Here is a 20,752-nt window from a genome sequence, read left to right as displayed (position 1 = left end):
ACAAGATCTACTAAGCTGGCTTTTATAGTCACTAGACCGTTTTCTATTAGTATACTTAAAGAGTTTAAATTATAGGACTCACCTGCGTTTTTTTGTCTGTTCAGTTCGTCATCTGATTTTGCCTCCGGTATAATCGGCTGCATCGTAGGTGGCTGCCTTACTTTGTTCCTCATGCAGATTACACACTTCCATTCCTCACGTGTTACATCGGGTTCATATTTATGTTGCCCGGTTGTTTCTGAAAAGCCGGCACATTTTAAGTGTGGAATCCTACTGCATTTCGTACAAGTTATATTATTTCCGTTGGACGATAACTCCTCCAGGCATTTGATACACTTCATGACTCCCCTTTCTTCCCTTAGGCAGTGAGGCGTGATTATAAAGATGGCGACGTCCTTTGTTCTTTTTTTTTATCGAATATAATCGAATATACTAATATACTACTACTACTACTACTACTACTACTACTAATAATAATAATAATAATAATAATAATAATAATAATAGTTTTGTTTTGGTTAAAAAAGCAGTTTTTAGCAGCATTCGGTCGGACTTTAGATAGTTCGTAGAATCGTCGTTGCATGTCAACATGCCGTGATTCCTGCCTGGACAATGTACAGTAGCTTGTTCAGCCATTTTTTTTGTACAGCAAGGCGAGCTTCGAAAGTCAAATAAAGCTAGCAGTGCAAATGGTGGAAGTGCTCTGGCTCTCTGTTTGAGGCGAGCGTCGAAAGTCACGTGACTCGCCTTGCGGCCTTAAAAGTCAATGCCGGGAGAATTTTATACTTTGCCCATTTGCCTTTTGGCATTATATAAAATGCCTAGGAAATGTGTCAAAATCTAAGCATTTCATACTTGGACGTCCCACTTTCAGCAAAGGGTGAAATGCCTAATTTCACCCTTTGCTGATAACACACACACACACACACACACACATATACACTCTCTCTCTATATATATACTGTATATATATATATATATATATATATATATATATATATAGAGAGAGAGAGAGAGAGAGAGAGAGAAATTATTATGTATATAAAAATTTATGGGTTTTTTTTAATATTTGAGGGGATTTTTTGGAGATTTATTTTATTCTTTTTATTTTATTTTAACCGCAGTGACACTATATATATTAAGTAATTGTTCTGTACAGTATGCTATTAAGCAGCTATAATCACTCTATAGTCAGTGAATCGTTGTTTCAAAGAACTAAACCTATATTTTAATTAATTTTTATAAATTAACCTATATACGGTCTCTCTTGCTTTCTGCGCTTCTCAACCTTTCTTTAGTAATTGCCTGCTACTTCATTTATCAAATCATACTTTTCTAACTGCCTCGATAACTTCCTATTAAGAAAACTAGAATCAGTGTATTATTTTCATACGGGTTTACTGCAGTTCTTTCACCAGGTTACAATTATGAAATCAAATAGGAACTATGGAATTGTTATATTAAAGCAAGACTGTTGGAAGCTAGCAATTTCCTCGTTCTTATTGGATAATATATTTGAGACATGGTGATAATAAAGCAGTATATCTCTATGAAATGAATGTAATCAAAAATAAAAAAAAATCAACTAACGCCTATTTATTCCCGTATAGGGAATAGGCGAGTAGGCGAGGCCGTTGAGCAATATCTAACTTTTGGAGACTGAATGGGCTGATCAATCTCCACTGGCACCCAATCAGAAATAGCTGGCCCAAGGCTATCACTAATTAAGTTGCACGCAGTGAAGAGAGACGGCTCAACAAGTGCCACCATCTTGTGGTCCCTAAGACAATCTAGTCGACGACTAGATTCGAAACAAAGTCTTCCTTCGTGCGAAGAAGCACAGTGGTATGCAAACGCACATCTACTGAGCTACAAATGAATATATATATATATATATAAAAGCGCCTGTGTAGCTCAGTGGATGTGGCGTTTGCCGACCACGGCGCTTGGCCGCACGAAGGAAGACTTGGTTTCGAGTCTAGTCAGCGACTAGAGGAAATTTTTCTAAGCCTTTTTTCGACCGGTTCCCGAGTTAGTCGATCTCTGGCACGGGCAAGCAGGTTTTTTCTCCCGGAAACTCGGGTTTTTCGTCCTGTAAACTCAAGAAAATCGACCGTAGAACCCATATTATTTCAGACATTAAATATATTGTGTTAGGGTTAGGGACCACGTGATGGCGGCACATTTGAGTCGTCTCTCTTCACTGAGTACCGCTTAATTAGTGATAGCCTTGGGCCATCTATCTCTGATTGGTACCAGTGGAGATTGAACTGCCCATTCAGTCTCCAAAAGTTAGATAGGGCTAAATGGCCTCGCCTACTCCCCGTATACGGGAATAAAAAGGCGTTAGCTGATTTTTATATATATATATATATATATATATATATTTTTTTTTTTTTTTTTTTTTCCCCGCGCAGAGTAAAACGTGTCCAAATCAAATGCAGACGGTAAATAGGCCCAATAGTGTATCGCAATCGACCAACTGAAGAAGGGTGTGTTTTACTTTAGGTTAACTGTGGCAAGATCGGAGTTTTGGAAAGGTGTTTAAAGTGAAACACAACCGTCTTCAGTTCCCGGGAGTATTATTATTATTATTATTATTATTACTACGGGCAACTCCAGGGAGTCATTAGACTCATCGAGGGAGGCCCCAAATCATTTTCATCACAACTATTCGACATTCATACAGTATCTATCATACCTCGCCTTAAACTCATTCACTGTCACAGCATCCACCACAGACTCAGGGAGCGCATTCCACTCATTCACTACTCTAAAAGTAAAGAACCCAGCTCTAACACCTTTACTAACCACACTTTTGCCCAGTTTCCATGGATGTCCCCTAGTCCTCCCACAACCAGCCCTGTTCTCAAAAATATCTTCTGAATTAATTTTATAGAAACCCTTCAGTAATTTGAATGTCTCAATCATATCTCCCCTCCTCCGCCTATCAACCAATTTTTGCAACCCACAAATCCTCAACCTGTTCTCATACGGTTCATTCCACAGACCTGCTATCATCTTGGTCACTCGCCTCTGGATCCTCTCCACCTCCTCCCCATCAAGAAGAAACCTAGGTGACCAAATCTGAGCACAGTAGTCGAGATGAGGTCTTATCAAGGCTCGATACAGAGGAACAATAACCTGCTTGTCTCTGCTTGTCAACGTATTCTTCAGCAACCAAGTGATTTGATGAGCTGATTTCGCCACTTTTGCAATGTGTCCCCTAAATTTCAATTCCTTATCCACCAGCACTCCTAAATCTCGTGCCTCATCAATTTCCTGGAGCACGGTTCCACCAATGCAGTAAACTGCCTCCCATCTTTTCACCCCAAAATGCATAACCTTACATTTTGCCACATTAAATTGACATCCATTCTTCCTAGCCCAGACCTCCAATCTATCCAAATCATCCTGCAAAATTTTGACGTCATCTGCATTCACTATTGCCCTACCCAACTTCGCATCATCCGCAAACAAATGAACTGTTCCTCTCAGATCCTTTCCTATATCATTTATGAACAAATTAAACAGCAGTGGTCCAAGAACAGATCCTTGTGGTACACCACTAGTCACAGGCCGTCTTGTGGACTCTACTCCTGAGTAAACCACTCTCTGATATCTCTCCATCAACCACCCTCCTATCCATCTCACCAACCCTATGTCCATTCCCATATGCTGCAATTTACTGAATAGAATTCCATGTGGTATCCTGTCAAAGGCCTTAGCAAGGTCCAGCAGAATCACTGTAAACCCATTACCCTTATCCAGTTCAGCCGTCACTGTGTTATAATACGTGAGCAAGTTACTGAGGCATGACCTACCCTTCACAAAACCATGCTGTCCCCGATACAGTATCCCATTTTCTTCTATCCAATCTTGTATTTTCCTCTTGACTATTTTCTCTAAGACCTTGATAATGATTCCTGTTATGCTGATTGGCCGGTAATTTTCAACAGCAGCCTTGGAACCACCTTTGTGCAGTGGAACTATTTTCCCCTCTTTCCACCCCCTTGGGACTGACCCAGTCCTGAGGCTCAAATTAAACATAATGGTCAAGGGCACTGACAATTCTTTGGCCGCTTCACGTACGACACGAGCTGGTATACCATCCAATCCCACAGATGTATTGACATTGAGGTTCTGTAATAGACTAGTTACCTCTACCTCATTCATCACAATTCCAGTATAAGCTGTTGGTTCCTCCATTTCCGCAAAGCCACCACCTGGATGATATACTCTTGCAAAGTGCTCGCTCAGTAATTCCACAACAGCGACTGATTCAGTTACCTCCCTACCCTCAGCATTTTTTAAGATCATTCTACCATGAGCATTTTTCCTTTTACTTGCAACATATTGAAAAAACTGTTTGGGATTCTCTTTAGCCTGCATGGCCAATTTCCTTTCGTAATCTGCTTTTGCTTTTCTTACTACCCTTGTTACCATCCTGGCCTGAGCTTTATACTGTTCATGCACCTGATGGTCACCCTTCTCCTTAAATTCCCTCCACAATTGTTTCTTTTTTTGCAGCTCAAGCTTAATAGTGTTATTCATCCATTTAACCCCTACCTGATTTATTATTCGGACTCTTGGTATACAGTCAACCATTGCCTCCTGCAAACAGTTCTTAACCACCTCCCATGCACCATCAACATCCAGCCCTTGCAGTTTTACATGCCATGGTATTGAGCCAAGCACACACCTAAGCTTGTCATACTTACCAGCCCGGTAATTCCACATATACCCTGTCTTAATTGTAAATTCGACTCCTTTAGCCACCTCCCAAGTCATGACCTTATGGTCACTCTCACCAATTGGTGGCAACATGGTCATGTTCGTTACAGCTACATTCTCAGTTGCAATTACTAGGTCCAGCACTCTCTGCCCCCTGGTATTTTCCAATACATGTTGCCGTAGGTAGTTGTCTCTTAATAACTGCATAAAATCCAATTCTTTCCTCCCATGTGCCCTCTCCTCTTTCCAGTCAATTTTACCATAATTGAAATCACCCATAATAATTACCCTCCTTCCATTCATTTCTTCTATTTGCTTATGCATACTATTCCCACCTTCCACTCCATCACCCGGTCTATAGCAGCACCCAATTGTATATTTTGTTCTGCTAGATTGTATCTCACACCAAACAGCCTCAAATGTGCTTTTTTCCCCATCCTGCAGTTCAACTTCTATACTCCTTGGCTGAAGCTCATCAGCTATGATCAATAACACTCCTCCCCCCTTTTTATTCACCCTGTCACTCCTGAACACGCTATACCCATCGCATTCAATCCCACTAGCTTTATCATCTTCTGTCAGCCATGTTTCACTAATACCGACAACCTGTGGCCTGGAAGTGCCAACCATGGCCAAAAACTCTTCCTTCTTGTTCCTAATACTCCTGGCATTAGTGTACATGAATCGCAGAAGCCCATTTGTCCCATCCCTACTTTGATTCCTTATACTAATTATCCCATTCTGATTTGTTGTCTGTCGTACTCGCCCGGGCATAATATACTCATTCATACACTTAACTGCCCCCCCTAAAGTCTGCATATCTACTCCCCCCTCTTAATAAATCTAGTTTCCCTGAGTCTGTACATCCACTTCCACATCATTCATCAACACTCTTTCAAGTCTCCGTACACCAACTCCATTCAAATGTAACCCATCCATCTTATATAAGTCCTTTCGCCCATCGAACTCATTCCACACATCCACAAATTCCACACCACTCTCCATGCATAACCCACGCATAAAGTCATTGGCAATTATGGCTCTCCTTCTAAACACTTCGCTGTCATACCGCGGTAAGATACTCACCATCCTAACTCTCTCACTCTTCTCTTTTGCTACCTCGAACAACTCCCTCACATCCTCTATCATTTCCATTTTGTCCTCTTTCAAATCATTCGTTCCTGCCACTATTATCATCTCTTTCACCCTCTGTTTTTGTAGTCGAATAGATTCGCTGACGTCCTTTATGTTCGCACCCGGCTGGTACGACTTCGTTAATCTCTCAATTATTACGCCTCTTAATAGCGAATCCCCATACAGCACTCGCTCCTTCATTTTATTGACGTTTACGTACATTCTATTATTTGCCGTCACAGACTTCCGCCGGTTATTTGTCGGTACGTTCAACACACATTTTTGCATACGCTCCAGTTGTCGTTTGGCTCTGTGTATCGCGCCATTTAAACGGGCAATTTCTCTACTCGCATTTATTTCACCATTTTCATTATCGATCAAATCATCCATTCCTTCGGTGTTTCTACCTTCATTTACACTTTCAGCGACGCTCTCACACATATCTGGCACTACCACGCAATTCTCTAGTACACCGCCATTTTCTACATTCTGACTACCGTTAACGATATCAGTCTCGATACACGAAACACGCTTGAAGTCCTCATTCTCTTTACACTTTCTACACATATTAACTCCACTATCACTTTCTAACCAGACTCCTACCGCTCTTTGCAAGTATACAAAATCATTTGCAGTTGCAGCAAACCATATTATGGCCAGACAGAAAAATCAATTTCTCTTCACCTAGAAAAACATCAACTTGACATTTCTTATAACAGAACCAGCGCTAGTGCCCTATCCAGCCCCGTTTTATTCTTGGCCAATATCAATGTTGAAGGACGACAACATCAAATAGACTGGAACTCAACTTCAAACATCCATAAATGCTCCGATGAAAATTAGAGATACGTATCTTCGAATCCAAAGAAATAGCTCTCGACCCAGCCCATCTAAACAATAATCACAGTTACGGCATATCCGATTCACATAGCGCTCTAATCCAGTTTTGGCGTACTCGTGATTTCATTCACACGCAAAGTGCTTCACGCAGAACTAACGTTCGGACTCCAATTCAAACACAATTACTACTTGTTCTAAACTCTGTTTTGTTGAAGTACAATTGTTTTTAAGATGTTTACTCCCTGCTACTATATTCACCTGAGTCCACATTTCCGATGAAGCTTAGTAGTGAAATGAAACCTGATTAAATCACTTATATTTTTTCTCAGTGTTATTCCCTTATAGGGAGTAGGCGAGGCCTTTAAACCCTATCTAGCTTTTTGGAGACTGAGTGGGCAGTTCAATCTCTACCCGTAGCCAATCAGAGATAGCTAGCCTATGCCTATCATTAATATAGGCGGGTGAAGAGACGGGCAAACAAGTGCGTCTATCTCTTGTTACCTAACCCTAACAGGATATGTTACTGTCTGAAATAACATAAGTTCTACCGTCGTTTGTGTTCAGTTTACGGGACGAAAAACCCGAGTTTCCGGGAGAGAAAATACCCGCTTGCCCGTGCCAGAGATCGACTAACTCGGAAACCGGTCGAAAATAGGCTTTGAAAACTGTTCCTCTAGTCCACAACTAGACTTGAATTTAAGTCTACCTTCAGGCGGCCTATCGCAATTATTCAAGCGCCACTCTCACTGAACTATGCAGACAACTTCAAGAGAGCTATACCTCATGCTTTCTTTTTCATTTATATATCAGAAAATTCTCTAGCATCTACTCAGTGAAAACCGTGAGTAACATATATTTATATTGTTCCAATTAATCCGTTTATTAACTAAAAACCTTGTGACCAATATAGATTTTTATGGCTTTGGTCTATCCTCATAGAGCGCACTGTGCAACGTGATGTGGAAATGGTGATAAATTCTCTCCATGTCGCCTACTTTTCTGAGACACCTAGATGACCAAATCTGTGCACGTTATCTCAGATATTGTATCAAAGTCATATGATGAGAGTTAGCAACTACGTTTCTTTACATCCGTGCGATCTGTTAAGATATTTCGCCGAATTTTGTAATATTTCCTGTACATTTTCTTCTATGCTCATCTTTTTCCTTCAATCGCTAACCTCATCAATTTCTTTGCAGTGCTCTTCCATCCAGTTCGGGTGATTTTGTTTGTTTGCTCTATGTACATAAATTTGTTTGACAAGTTGAATTGGCAGTAACTTAACTTTTCCCAAACTACCAAGATCTATATATAGTGCTGCAGGATCTCCATATCACCTATCTTAACTATTGCTTCCATCACCCAATTTAGAATCATCCGTAAGGAGCTTGATGCTCTCTATGAATTTATTTCCAATAATATTACTGCAAAAACAGAACTGTATCTGCTGCAGTACACGGGCGTTCAGTCACTCACCAATCTTCTCTTCGAACTACAGCAATAATCTACTCTCCATCATCCATGCTCTTAACCACATCACCAACTTGAATTTTCATCTCCTTTTGCTCCAATATAATATGTTATAATACTCCATTAGGTATCGAGTCAAATATTTTTCGAAGGCCATCAACATCATCATCATCATCATCAGTTGCATCAGTCTTGGGACTGGTAGCTCAGCAGCAATTTCCTCCATTCTGCTCTGTCATTGGCTTTCTTCTTAACCTCCTGGTAACTCCTCAAACCCGTGCTGTCTTTGACTTGGTCAAGAAAGCTTTTCCTTGGTCTGCCTCTTCTTCTTTTCCCCTCTATTTTGCCTTCAGTTATTCTTTTCACAAGTCCATCATGTTGAAGTATATGTCCAAGCCACCTATCCCTTCTAATTTTGATCGATTTTATTAGAGTTCTTGTTTCGTTTATCTCTCTCAGGACTGTTTGTTTGATTTTTTTCTGTCCATTTTATTTTGTTCATGCAACGCTAGCACCCCATTTCAAAAGCCTCCAATTTTCTTACATCTTCTCTGGCTAGAATCCAGGTTTCACATCCATACAGTGCAATGCTCCATATCAATGTCGTTACTATTTTTTTTTTCAATTGTAGGTTGAGGTTTCCTGTTAAAATGCTTTTCATCTTAGAGAATTGGTCTTTTGCGATGTTTAATTCTTGATCTTATGTCTTCTCTTGTTCTATCATCTTCTGTTATTAGGCTACCTAAATATTTAAAGCTTTTCACTTGTTTTTATTTGTTCCCCGCTGATGTCTATATGCTCTGTATTGATAGGGATTTTGCCTGTAACAATGATTTTAGTCTTATCTGTGTTGATTTTCATTTTATATTTTTCATGATTATTATTTAGTAATTCTAGCATTGATTTTAAACGTTCTTCTGTTTTCTGCTACAAGGGCTATGTCATCAGCAAATCTTATACACATGACTTGCTCACCATTTATCTTTATGCCACTATTTATTTTAACTTTAGTTTCCTGAATGGCCTTTTCAATATATAAATTAAATAAAAGTGGTGAAAGTATACATCCTTGTCTCACTCCACTCCTGATATTTATTATTTTCTCCTTATCATTGATTTTAATCCGTCCATTTTGATTTTTGTAAATTTGATAAATTATTTTCCTATCCCTCAAATCTATGCCGATATTAGTTAGACAATTAAGGAGTCTTTGCTGGTTTACTTTATCAATTGCTTTCTTTAAATCAAGGAAGCAAATGTAAGTATTTTGACTAATGTCTAATCTTCTCTCTATTATTGTTTCTTAAACAGGGTATTGCCTCTCTTGTTCCTTTATTCTTTCTGAATCTAAATTGGTCTTCATCCAATAGACAATCTATTTTTGAATAATCGTTCAAATCTATTTTTGAACTATTGTTCTAAATTGGCTGCATTTGTTTGCATTATTCTTTTTTTGGTATTGGTATTATGGCCGATTTCATAAACTCCTTTGGTATTTCTCCTCTATCATAGATTTGGGCTATTAATTGATAGAGTAAGATTTTTGTCTCATCACCTAGATTTTGTAGCAGTTCTATAGGAATAATGTCTACACCTGGACTTTTTCCGTTACTTATTTCGGACAGTGCTTTATTAAATTCTTCTCGCATTATTGGGGGTCCTAGATTATCTTCATTCTTCATTTTGATTTTCTATGCTGATATCAACACCACGTTCGTCGCCATTATAGAGATTTTCTAGATAATTCTTCCATTCCATTAATATATCCTCAGATTCTATTAGAAATTTTCCATTTTCATCTTTGATGGCATCGTTTTTGCTGTTCTTGTTAAATTTGAAAGTCAGTTTGTTAATTTCTTTATAGGCTTTCTCTATGTTTTCTTTTTTAAATAATTCATCTATGTTATTACATTGTTCTTCCAGGTATTATTTTTTGGCTCTTGTCTACATTTTCTTGTAATTTGATTTTTACGATATTTGTATTTGGCCACATCTTCTTCTTTAACAGCATTTTTATATTTTCTTCTTTTATCCATAAGGCCAAGTATTTCATCTGTTATCCAATGTTTTCTTGCATTTTTCATTAATTGATTTGGTGAATTTGTAATTAACTCTTTAATCATATTCCATTGGTTTTCAATATTATTCTGACTATTTATGTTTTCTGGAATGTTATGATCAGTTGCCTCTTAGTATCCTCTCTTTACTTCTTTAATCTTTAATTTTTCAAGGTTCCATCTTATTGGTTTGTATCTTTGGATTTGTTTCCTATGTTTCAGTTCTGTTTTTATTATAAGACAAGGTTATAGTCACTACTAATGTCGGAACCTGGATAACTTTTGCAATTTTTTATTTGGTACCTTTATCTTTTCTTGACCAATATATAATCTATTTGAATCCCCAGGTGCTTTCCAGGTGTATCTTTTTCTTTTTGGAACTTGAAATAGTGTATTTGCTATAACTTACTGTTTTTCTGTACAAAATTCTATTAATTGCTTTCCTCTTTCATTCCTACGTCTAAGACCAAATCTTCCTGAAACATTATCATTGCTCTCTTCTCCCACTATAGCATTCCAATCTCCCATTGTTATTGTATTGTCTCTGTCTTTAAAGCTGCTCCAGATTTCTTCTATTTGTTCATAAATTTCTTCTATTTCTTCATCGCTATGTTGTAATGTTGGCATGTAGACCATTATAATATTGAGGTTTACTGGTTCATTTTGAATGCTTATCGCCATGATTCTGTCGCTATAGTTAATTATTGTAGTGATTAACTTTCCAACTTTTTATGAAGCATTATTGCAACACCTCACTCGCCCTTCTTTTGTCCTGAATATATTATCCGAAATTCTCCACTCCAGAAATCACCCTGTCCCTCCCATCTCGTCTCACTAATGTCCAGAATGTCTATTTCAAGTCTTTCCATTTCTTTTTTCACATTTTATATTTTACCTGATTCTAGCAGTGTTCTTACATTCCATGTTCCAATATTCAGCTTATTTCTTGTCTTCATTTTTGAATAAGTACCAGGATTGGCTGTCGACCTGAGAAGCCCGGTTACTTCTCCTGGGCATGACTACTTCAGTGAAGGCTCCATCGCCAATCTTGATTTCATTTTTAACTTCCATTGCTGCTTTTACTTGGGAATGTAATGTGGTGGTTTCCCCTTGCCTTCCACATCACAGTATTGTAACATGAGGTTAATACACATAGCGCTGCTGCCCACTACTATAACTATTAGTGGTTAGTTGAAAGAGGAGGAAACACTCCTAGCCCTCGAGTACTCTAATAGCTTCTGGGAGAATGGAGGACCTCCTCCTGAGGTTAGTAAGCAAGAAAAGAGACAGACAGAAAGTTTTAAGTAAAGAATCCTAATTAGAGAGAATGTTAGTATGCGGATAGAAGCAGGAAGTTGAAGAGTTAGAGAAAAATATGACCAAAAGCTTTGAAATAGATCATACTTAGCTCTGGTACCCTGGGTTAGCCATGCCCATGCCTGCAAGTCGCAAGCCCCATGGGGATATCAATATGATAGTGTAGCCATTTTTCACATCATTTTGCTATAGAAAGTGAGAGAGTTACTAAGAGAAAACTGTCTTTTCACAAGGCCATTCTGCCTCCTCCATAGATGGTCATGTTCCTATCTGCCCATGCCTAGATTCAGCCCTTATTCAACTTATACTTTATCTTAAAGTCCTGAGATGATGAATGGTTTTAAATTTGCAACCTCATTGTTGAAATTTTTCAGACAAAAACATATCCTTTTACAGTTAGGTACAAAGAAATGGCAGTATTTGTTTGCCTGTCTATTCATTGGTTGCTGCTTAAAATTAGTAATACTCTTAGGCCAGGTATCTTTGATTGGCTACTGGTGGAGATTGAACTGCCCAGTCTGCCTCCAAAAGCCAGATAGGGTTAAATGCTTCGCATCTCCCTATAATGGAATGAATGGAGTTAACTGCATTTTTATTTATTTAACTATTTTGCCATCTTCCCACACTGTCTTAGCATTCTATCGGTTTGAGGTTTAAATTTGCTTCTTGAATAGAACTGTCATTTCTATTACACTTTCCCGTAATACATAGTTTATCAATATAGTGAATTCACATCAACATTCCTTAATATCCCTAAACACTTCCATTTTATCTCTCTCTACTGGTTCGATTCATTTCGCACCAGTGACTGCATGATCACCTGAATGATACACACACTTGTAAAGAGATCACTAAGTAATTCAGTTGTTTTCTCTGCTGTCACCTCTTTATCATCGATAGTAATTCAAGTTAGCATTTTTCATTCACTCAGCACTTAGCGAAAGAACTCTTTTGGATATCCCTTCAGCATGTCATTTGTCTTTGCTTATGCGTTGTATAGCCCATGAGCCTACTGATCACCTTTTTCTTTATAAACACATTCCATAACATTTTCTTCTACTGCATTTCCAACTTAAATAATCTACTCATCCATTTAACTCCCAACCGACTTATCTTTCTATCTGAAAGTATGTAATCTAATACTACTGGAATACTTTTGATAAGGACAAATTAAGTGATGCTAACTTCAGATGCGGAACTCTAAAATCCCTCTTACTTTTCACCACATTTTGTTCCAGGTAATTATCTCTAATTAGCTGTACACCTGTACCTTTTCTTTTTAATGTATGTTCCACAGATGAAGTACTCCATAATAATTCATTGAATTAATATGGAGATTCATGTTATCAATATCTCTCTTCCTGGCCCATAGCCGCAATCAACTACATATTTTGTCCTTTTGGTTTTTATTTCACCAAATAGCCTCATATGTGCTGCCTTTCTCTACTCTATAATTTGCTGAACCTCTACTATCACTGGTTGTAGTTCTACTTTTCTAGTTAGCAAAATCCCTCCCTTAGTTCTGATTGCTCGATTCCCCCTTAAATTGCAATATTATGTACATTCTAACTGGAGATAACATCATTCTCTGTTAGATAAGTGTCAAGCATCCATCATTTTTGGACAGTTCAAGCTAACTGATATTGAAAGCTCTGCATTTTTGTTCCTGTTGGTTCCGTTATTTAGATACATGCATTGCAGCAACCCCTTCGATTTTTAATACCCGAGAAATTGCGTTTATTCTTCTGTTATCTTTTTTGAATCTCACACTGATTCAACCGTTTTTCATTCGTTTGTATTCTCTTTCACATCTAGTTCCCTATTTTCTCTTCGTTACGGTATGCCAGCAGCTTTTCGAAACCTCTTGCGTAACGTGTGTTGTTTCCCGAAGTTGTAAAAAAGCTTGTCGTTGGCTCGCAGTTCTGCTCAATTTATTAAAATACTACTTACCAAGGCATTCGTATTTGTACTGACTGAGACATCAAATACGAGATAATATAGTTTGCATGTGTGGGCTTGTGTGCTGTTTTGTGTCAATTTATATTGTTGGCCATTATTGTTTTCGTGGTGGCGTTGTTGGCCATGAGTACTATGTGACATTCTTATTTTATTTCAAAGTAAAGGATGCGATTGTGGTCAGATGTATATTGTAATTATTCAATTGCGTATAGCAGGTTAAGTTTATTGAGAAACAAGAAAATGAAATGCAGATTTTTTTTTTTTTATTTGCCAAACACATCAACTAAAACTACACAAAGATTAGTTATTCAGAACAGAAATTAAATTTATCCCACTTGCAATTATGTTAGCAGCTGGTAACGAAAATAATTCGGATGATAAACTTAAGAGCCGATTAGTTTTACAGTTATCAGAAGTGGAGATGCTGTCGAGCATGTATCCAAATAATGAGGAATTTAAGATAGATAACCCACAAGTTGTAGCTGATGTAGATGACTTTATACGAGGCAGGACAACTGATTTACCACCTCGGTTGGACTTCACGCTTTTCATTAATGTGTCTGCTGATAAGGTAAATGGTATGCGTTTTCTTTCTTTGGTATAATTTTGTGAAAATATTGAGTTTCATTTCTGTAGTGAGTGGGAGAGAACTTTCATCAACATCAGGGCTAACACGCTGGTTCTTGTTAATAAACAGGAATTAGGGTATGTTTAGAAAAGCCACGGCAGTTTAACAGTTTAATTATCCACCAACACACAAATCCTCGGATTTTAGCGAAAGATAGCGGAGAAGGCCATAAAGTTTTTTTTTTTCCTCTCTCTCTCCCACGTTATTATTCACTACGAGGAATGGAATAATGGATATTTAGGTAATGAAATATATTTGAATGTGTTTGTGCCTAAGCAGTGGTGAAACTGTGGTTACAGGGTTCGAACCGACAACATGACTTCGTTTTTCGTATTTTTCTCTATGAGAACTTTCATTGAACTCTTCTAAACTCTTTGGACGCCCATATATGATCGGAGTGTTAGGCAGTTATATTTGAAAGATTTTATGTTGATGCTGTTGATTATCATTACAGAATATAGGTGGAACCGAATATTTTTGTTTTTTATAAATTTAAGAATGACTTAAACTCTGATTCCGAGGAGGTCAAATGTTAATAATAATAAAGAATAGCACTCTCATCATTAGTTGTCTTAGAGTTCTAGCAGTAGATTAGATCAAATTTGTTCACCACATTTTCACTTTTATCAGTATGGAAATAGTTATTAAGAGCTCTTTTTTAAAATTATTATTCTAGTATTGTATTATATATTTGAAATAAAGCATATTATAATATTTCAAGTATATTATACTAAAAATATTTAAAGTATGTTCAGGATGCTTGTCTTAAGTAGCCTTCACAATTATTTCAGATATCTGGAATAATTGTGAAGATTTTAGAGAAGTTTAAAATCTGTAAGAACCCATATTCAGAAATAAGTGGATAAACCAGCTATGCTTTGCAAAGAAAACGGCAAAAACTTATTAAAGGTAGTCGATATCTGAGCAATTTTCTCACATTTTATAATAATGTTATGGCTAAGTTGGATAAAAGGAATGTATATATGCTATGATACTGTTGAACTTTGCCAAGGCATTTGCCTAGGATACCACATATAAGGCTCTTGTGAAAACTTCAGAATATGTGATTGGAATATAAACTATTATTATTATTATGTGACACCTCCAGGGAGTCCAAAGACTCATCAGAGGGCACTCTACTTTTCTAAATACATCTCACCCTCTCCACTACTTCTAAATTCTCCTACAACACTACTACCATCTACCGTGCAATCACCAACCGCAGTATTTTTTTCTCCAAATTGCATGTGTTCTGAAAGCTGATTTGTGTGTACATGGTATGAAAAACCCAAGTTTCTGGGAGAGAAAAAAAAAAAAAAACCTGCTGCCTCCACATGAAATTGGTTAACTATTCTCAATTGAAAAAGTGGATGTTGGACAGGTATCAAAAAGTGGTGAATTGGAGGGGTGAGTGAATCTGCAGATTTAAGGTGACCTGTGGTGTGCCTGGGATCAGTCCTTGGACCACTATGTTTAAACTATACATTAATGATATTGGAAAGGTCAGACAGTAGATCTTCAGTTGTTTGCCAATGATGCAAAGATAGGCATGGCAATCAGTGTTGCTAGTGATGTACAATATTTACAGAGTGGTTTGTATAGGCTGTAAGTATGGGAAAACAATAATGGCTGTCAATTCAGTGTTAGTGAGTATAAAGTTGGCAATGAGATATCCCAATAGTCGGTTGGTTGATTCGGATTTATGGCTGAAGCAACTCATGCTATGATGTGATTGTATTATATTTGTTAATTGCATATGTTCTAATGGTTGGTTTCCCTGTTTTGCAGGAGGAAAAACCTTGCCATCTCTGTATGAGACCAAGTAACTTATCTTCAGTTGAAAAGCCCTGATAAAGGTTCTCTCCACAGCATGTTATATTACTCCATGTTATTACTCCAAGCATAATCCCATATATTGATGCTTGACTAACTGATAAGGCTAGAGATCTTGAAATTATGCTTGACTAACTGATAAGGCTAGAGATCTTGAAATTATGACAGATAGAAAGTTGTTCAACAGTCACATAGATTTGTATGATGCTAGACTGCACTTAAATGGATTTAGAGTTAGGTGTCTGGAGAGAGCTTTATTTACTGAGAGTGGGGAAGTGCAAAGTCAGGAAAACTAAAACAATTAGGGCATATGCAGACAAGTGTGTGTGTGTGTGTGTGTGTGTGTGTGTGTGTGTGTGTGTGTGAGTGACGGCATTCATGAAGGAAATAAGTATGTGAATGAACAAAAAATGCAGAATCTAGACTCAGGCAACAATATTGAATGCATTGGTCAATTCAGAATGTAAAGGTGATTTGGGACATAAGGGAATGCTACAGTTTCTATATTAATGCTAGAAGCATCAGGAATAAGAGGGAAGAGCTTTTGGCACTGGTTAAAGCAACCTTGCCAAAAGCTATATGCATTAGTGAGACTTGGCTAACAGCAGATGACAGTTACAGAGATAGAATGTGATTGATTTAGTATTTTCAGGGAGGATAGAGTAGATAGGGCAGAGGGTGGGGTACCACTGATGATAGCAGATAAATTGCAACCAACAAGATTAGGTATTTGTTGGGCAAATATCAGTTCTTTTGAGTCAATCTGGTGTGAGATTGAGGCTAATAGAGCAAAATATAAAATTGGTTGCTACTATAGGCCAGGGATAATGTGTATTTTTGTGCATCAGGAGATTAGTACAATGAGTGCAAGTCAAGTAATTATTATGGAGATTTCAACTTCGGAGATATAGATTGGAAGGAGGAAAGATCACATGGCAGGAAGCGAATGGAATTTATACACTTACTGAGAGATAAGTTTACTTACTTATATAGTAAGTAAACTTACTATATGTAAGTAAGTTTGTTATATCTGTGTATTATACCCTGAAGATGCCATCTGTGGTGAAATACAATAACTAAAATAATTAAATTATTTTAGTTATTATATCATTATGTTTTCATCTCCTAAAATACCATTAAAATTAACAATCAACATGTTAAACAAGTGAGGTTGAGTGAAGAATAAATTTATCTAGTGAGACAACATGCACTTGAATGAATTTGGTATCAGCAGTTTAGAGAAATTATTTATTGTTAAGTGATCATTAGGTCTCATACCAATAAATAATTGTTGTTGGAAATTTTTCCACTTGGTTGTACTATAAATTAAAGATGCCAAGAAATTATATTCTTGGTTTAATCATTTATCCAAGTATAAGCAAACAAAGTTTGCCCCTGAACTATTTTCAGGACTTCAACTCATATGAAGAAGCTCATGACTTCACATAACGCAAAGCACATATCCTTATTGACATACTCTGTGATGGCATGATAATTATCTCTAATCCAGAGTATTTTAATAATAAGGTGTGACACCTTTTGTTTACTCGTATATGGAAATGTGATTTCTGCATTCCTTGGTATCACCTCTCGGTCTGGCTCCCACTGATGAGACCTCAATAAAGTCCGAAACTGGTCTAGATAGTGACCCTTCAATAACGCATAGCATTATACATATCCGTAAGCATTCGTGCTTTGCACTATGTGATACTAAAGCAAGTGATGTGATGTGATAAGCTTCTTTATACGAGTTGCCCAGTCCTGAAAATAGTTCAGACTTTACTTGCAAACAAAGCTTACAAGTAAAGGATTAAGGATTAAACCAAGAATATAATTTCTTGGCATCTTTAACCAATAAATAATAAGAGGGGGGGTGAAACTGCTGCTAACGACATCAGATGATTTCAGTCCAGTTAGAGCAGAAAACTGATTGCAATATTAGCAGACATTTTCCATGGAGCAGTCAGTTTGAAGCTATCTGGAATGAGAGAGAATAACAAGATTAAATACATGAGACATTGCTAACTAGCGGAACAGTTGCCAGTGAGGATAAAATGCATTGCCAAATCACCCTCATGGGTGCTAATGGATAATCATCATGGGTGACTTTAATGATATGAACATTGGTTGGGTTCATTCTTATCCCTTTGATAAGAATGAACCAAAATTTATTGAGCTGTTGCAGGATGTCCTCCTCAAGCAGTAAGTGCAGAAGAAACTTGAGGTCAGAGTGAGATTTCAGTTAAAGATGACTGTTCTGCTTTTAGTTGATGACAGTTATTCTTTACTGACCTAACTGGCTGAAGTCTATGGATGTGACATTCAGAAAATGTTTATTCTGAAATACAAAGCAGGAAATTATGATCATCTGATTAGAATACTAGGTGAGCCCTTAGTATCAGTTATTATTATTCAGAACTCCATGAAGTCATTGTGGGAGGTCCATCCTAAACAACACATTCCATCATGCCACTCCTTACACTTATTTACTGTTCGTGCCCTCATCACTCTGTCACACAATGTATTTCGCAGTTCAACTACCATCAGTACAAAGAAACCACACCTTACCTTCTTGCGCATGACTTTCTTTTGCAACTTCCAGGGATGGTCCTGCTTGTCCTTGGTTCTTTCCCTTATTTTACTAGATAAAAAATCTCCCCATTGTCAACCGTAAAGCTACCTCTCAACAGTTTAAATGTCTCAATCATAATCATATCACCTCTCCTTCCATCTATTAATTTACAGTCCATATTCCCACAGTCTATCCATTTTTCTTATCTGCCTCTGCACTCTTTCCAAAGTTAATTTATCCCTTTCCAATCCTGGTGATCAAATCTGAGCATGGCACTCCAGGTGTAGGTTGATCAGGAGGCTTCATATAAAGGAGTCACAACTCTTCTATCTCTGCTGGTCAGCATTGGTCTGTATTGCAGCAGTTCTCTAGGTTATCTTCACAAAGTTTGCAATTTGTCCCTTGAAATTCAAGTTTCTATCAGTCATCATCCCAAAGTTCCTTGCCTCCCCTACTTTGGTACAGTTCCTGCAACATAGTATACAGCTGCCTATCAATGTATTCCAAACTTCAGGACTACATTTAGTTGAATTAAACTGATCCCTCATTGATTTTCCCATCTATCCAGCTTATTCAATTCCTCCTGAAGGGCTACCACAGCTGTCTATTACTAATAACTCTTCCAAACTTTACTTCATTAGCAAACAGCTGAATACCCCCCTTGCAATCTATTGACAGTATTATTAATATAAAGGTTAAACAGTATGGGTCCCAGTAATGAGCCCTGTGAAATGCCACTTTCTGTTACCTTGATACTTCTCCTTCATACACAATGCTTTGATATCTATCAGACAACCAGTTCCCAATTTACTAACCAGACATCTAACTAAGCCTATGTGCTGTAACTTAAATATCAGCTTATCATGTGGCACCCTGTCAAATGCCTTTGTAAAATCCCAAACAATGGCAGTATATGCTGTTCCATTATCAACTGCTCTTGTTACCTTATTATAAAATGCAATCGGATTATTAAAACACTAGCCACCCATAACAAATCCATGCTGACTCACAAATAACATTGCCCTCATCCACCCAGTCCTGTGTATGATCTCTCACTAATTTCTCCAAAATCTTAACTAATAAAGAAATACAAACTTGTCTATAGCTTGACACTTCCGTTCTACTACCACCTTTATGCAATGGCACTATCTTTCCCTCCTTCCGCTCCTTAGGCCTATCTTATAGTCACTCTCATTGAAAAGCCAAGTCAACATAGCTGTCATTTCTTTGGCACATTCTCTCAAAATACATGGCAAAATTTTATCTAGTATTATTGCTTTATTAACATCCAGTGTACACAGTATTTGAAACACATTCTCCTCTTGCACTTCTAAACCTTGAACACTCCTCATCCCTCTAGTATTAAAACCTACTTCTCTAGAATGAAATACCCAATAAAGTGATCATTAAACAACTCCACTATCCTCTGCATCAGTCATTCTGCTCTCCCATCTTTGGCTTACATTGTCATTCTTCCACAATCTTTCCTCCTCCTCCTCCTACTGGCCACACAATGATAGAATTTTGTTGTTGGACTTTCCTGCATCTCAGGGCAATCTTTTCTCATATTAAGTTTTACCTTCCTTACTGTACTAGTCACTCTCTTGGCATGAGTCTTGTATTCTTCATGTGTCTGCTCTCTATGCCTCTCTTGCCAGCCTGGTTGGCTGAGTGGTTCACTTACCTGCTCTCCAACTAACAGGTTGCAGGTTCAAATCCTGTTGCAGGCATGGATGTTTGTGATTGTCTTTCCTTGTGTACTACCATAACCTTTCATGTGGCACAGTATTTGCTGTCCTTGCGCCATTAAAACCATAAATCATCATCTCTACCCCTCTCCTTATATCTCTTGCGTAATCTTTTTTTTCACTTTCAGTTCCCATTTAGTATTGTTTTATGTTCTGTTTTTCACTTGAAGTATACATCTTGCCATTGCTGCTAATATTTCTTCTAGTTTCTATGCACTTGATAATATCTCACCCTTCCAATTCTTCCATCCACAATTGTCGCAAGTTGATTTCTAAGATTATTATAATCACCTGCTTTATAATGCCACATAAATTCCTTTCTTCTTAATACTCATGCATTCTCAAATCATTCTCCAAGTCGCAACCACAACTCTAGTCTCTCTGGTCAGTCTCTCTAGCTGTGGTCAGAAATTCTATCTCAGTTACAGTTTGATCTGCTGATGCTATAACCAAATCCAAA

The 20,752-nt window shown here is 37.6% G+C and overlaps 1 protein-coding gene across 7 annotated transcripts in view; it reads left to right on the top strand.

Annotated features, from left to right (window-relative positions):
- Positions 1-20,752, top strand: part of LOC150094008 (RWD domain-containing protein 2A) — a 217,076-nt gene that overhangs the window by 174,597 nt on the left and 21,727 nt on the right. For all 7 annotated transcript variants that reach the window (XM_090412852.1, XM_090412853.1, XM_090412850.1 and 4 more), the window contains one exon: positions 13,865-14,082. In XM_090412852.1, the coding sequence (XP_090268978.1) occupies positions 13,865-14,082 (218 nt within the window). The remainder of the gene's footprint in view (positions 1-13,864; positions 14,083-20,752) is intronic.

This window comes from Typopeltis vanoorti, chromosome 23 (assembly GCF_054136105.1).
Source record: "Typopeltis vanoorti isolate ZY-2024b chromosome 23, IOZ_Tvanoo_1.0, whole genome shotgun sequence".
Classification (NCBI taxonomy): Eukaryota; Metazoa; Arthropoda; class Arachnida; order Uropygi; family Thelyphonidae; genus Typopeltis; species Typopeltis vanoorti.
Note: the sequence above shows the minus strand (reverse complement) of the source record. Positions and strands in the feature narration are given on the sequence as shown.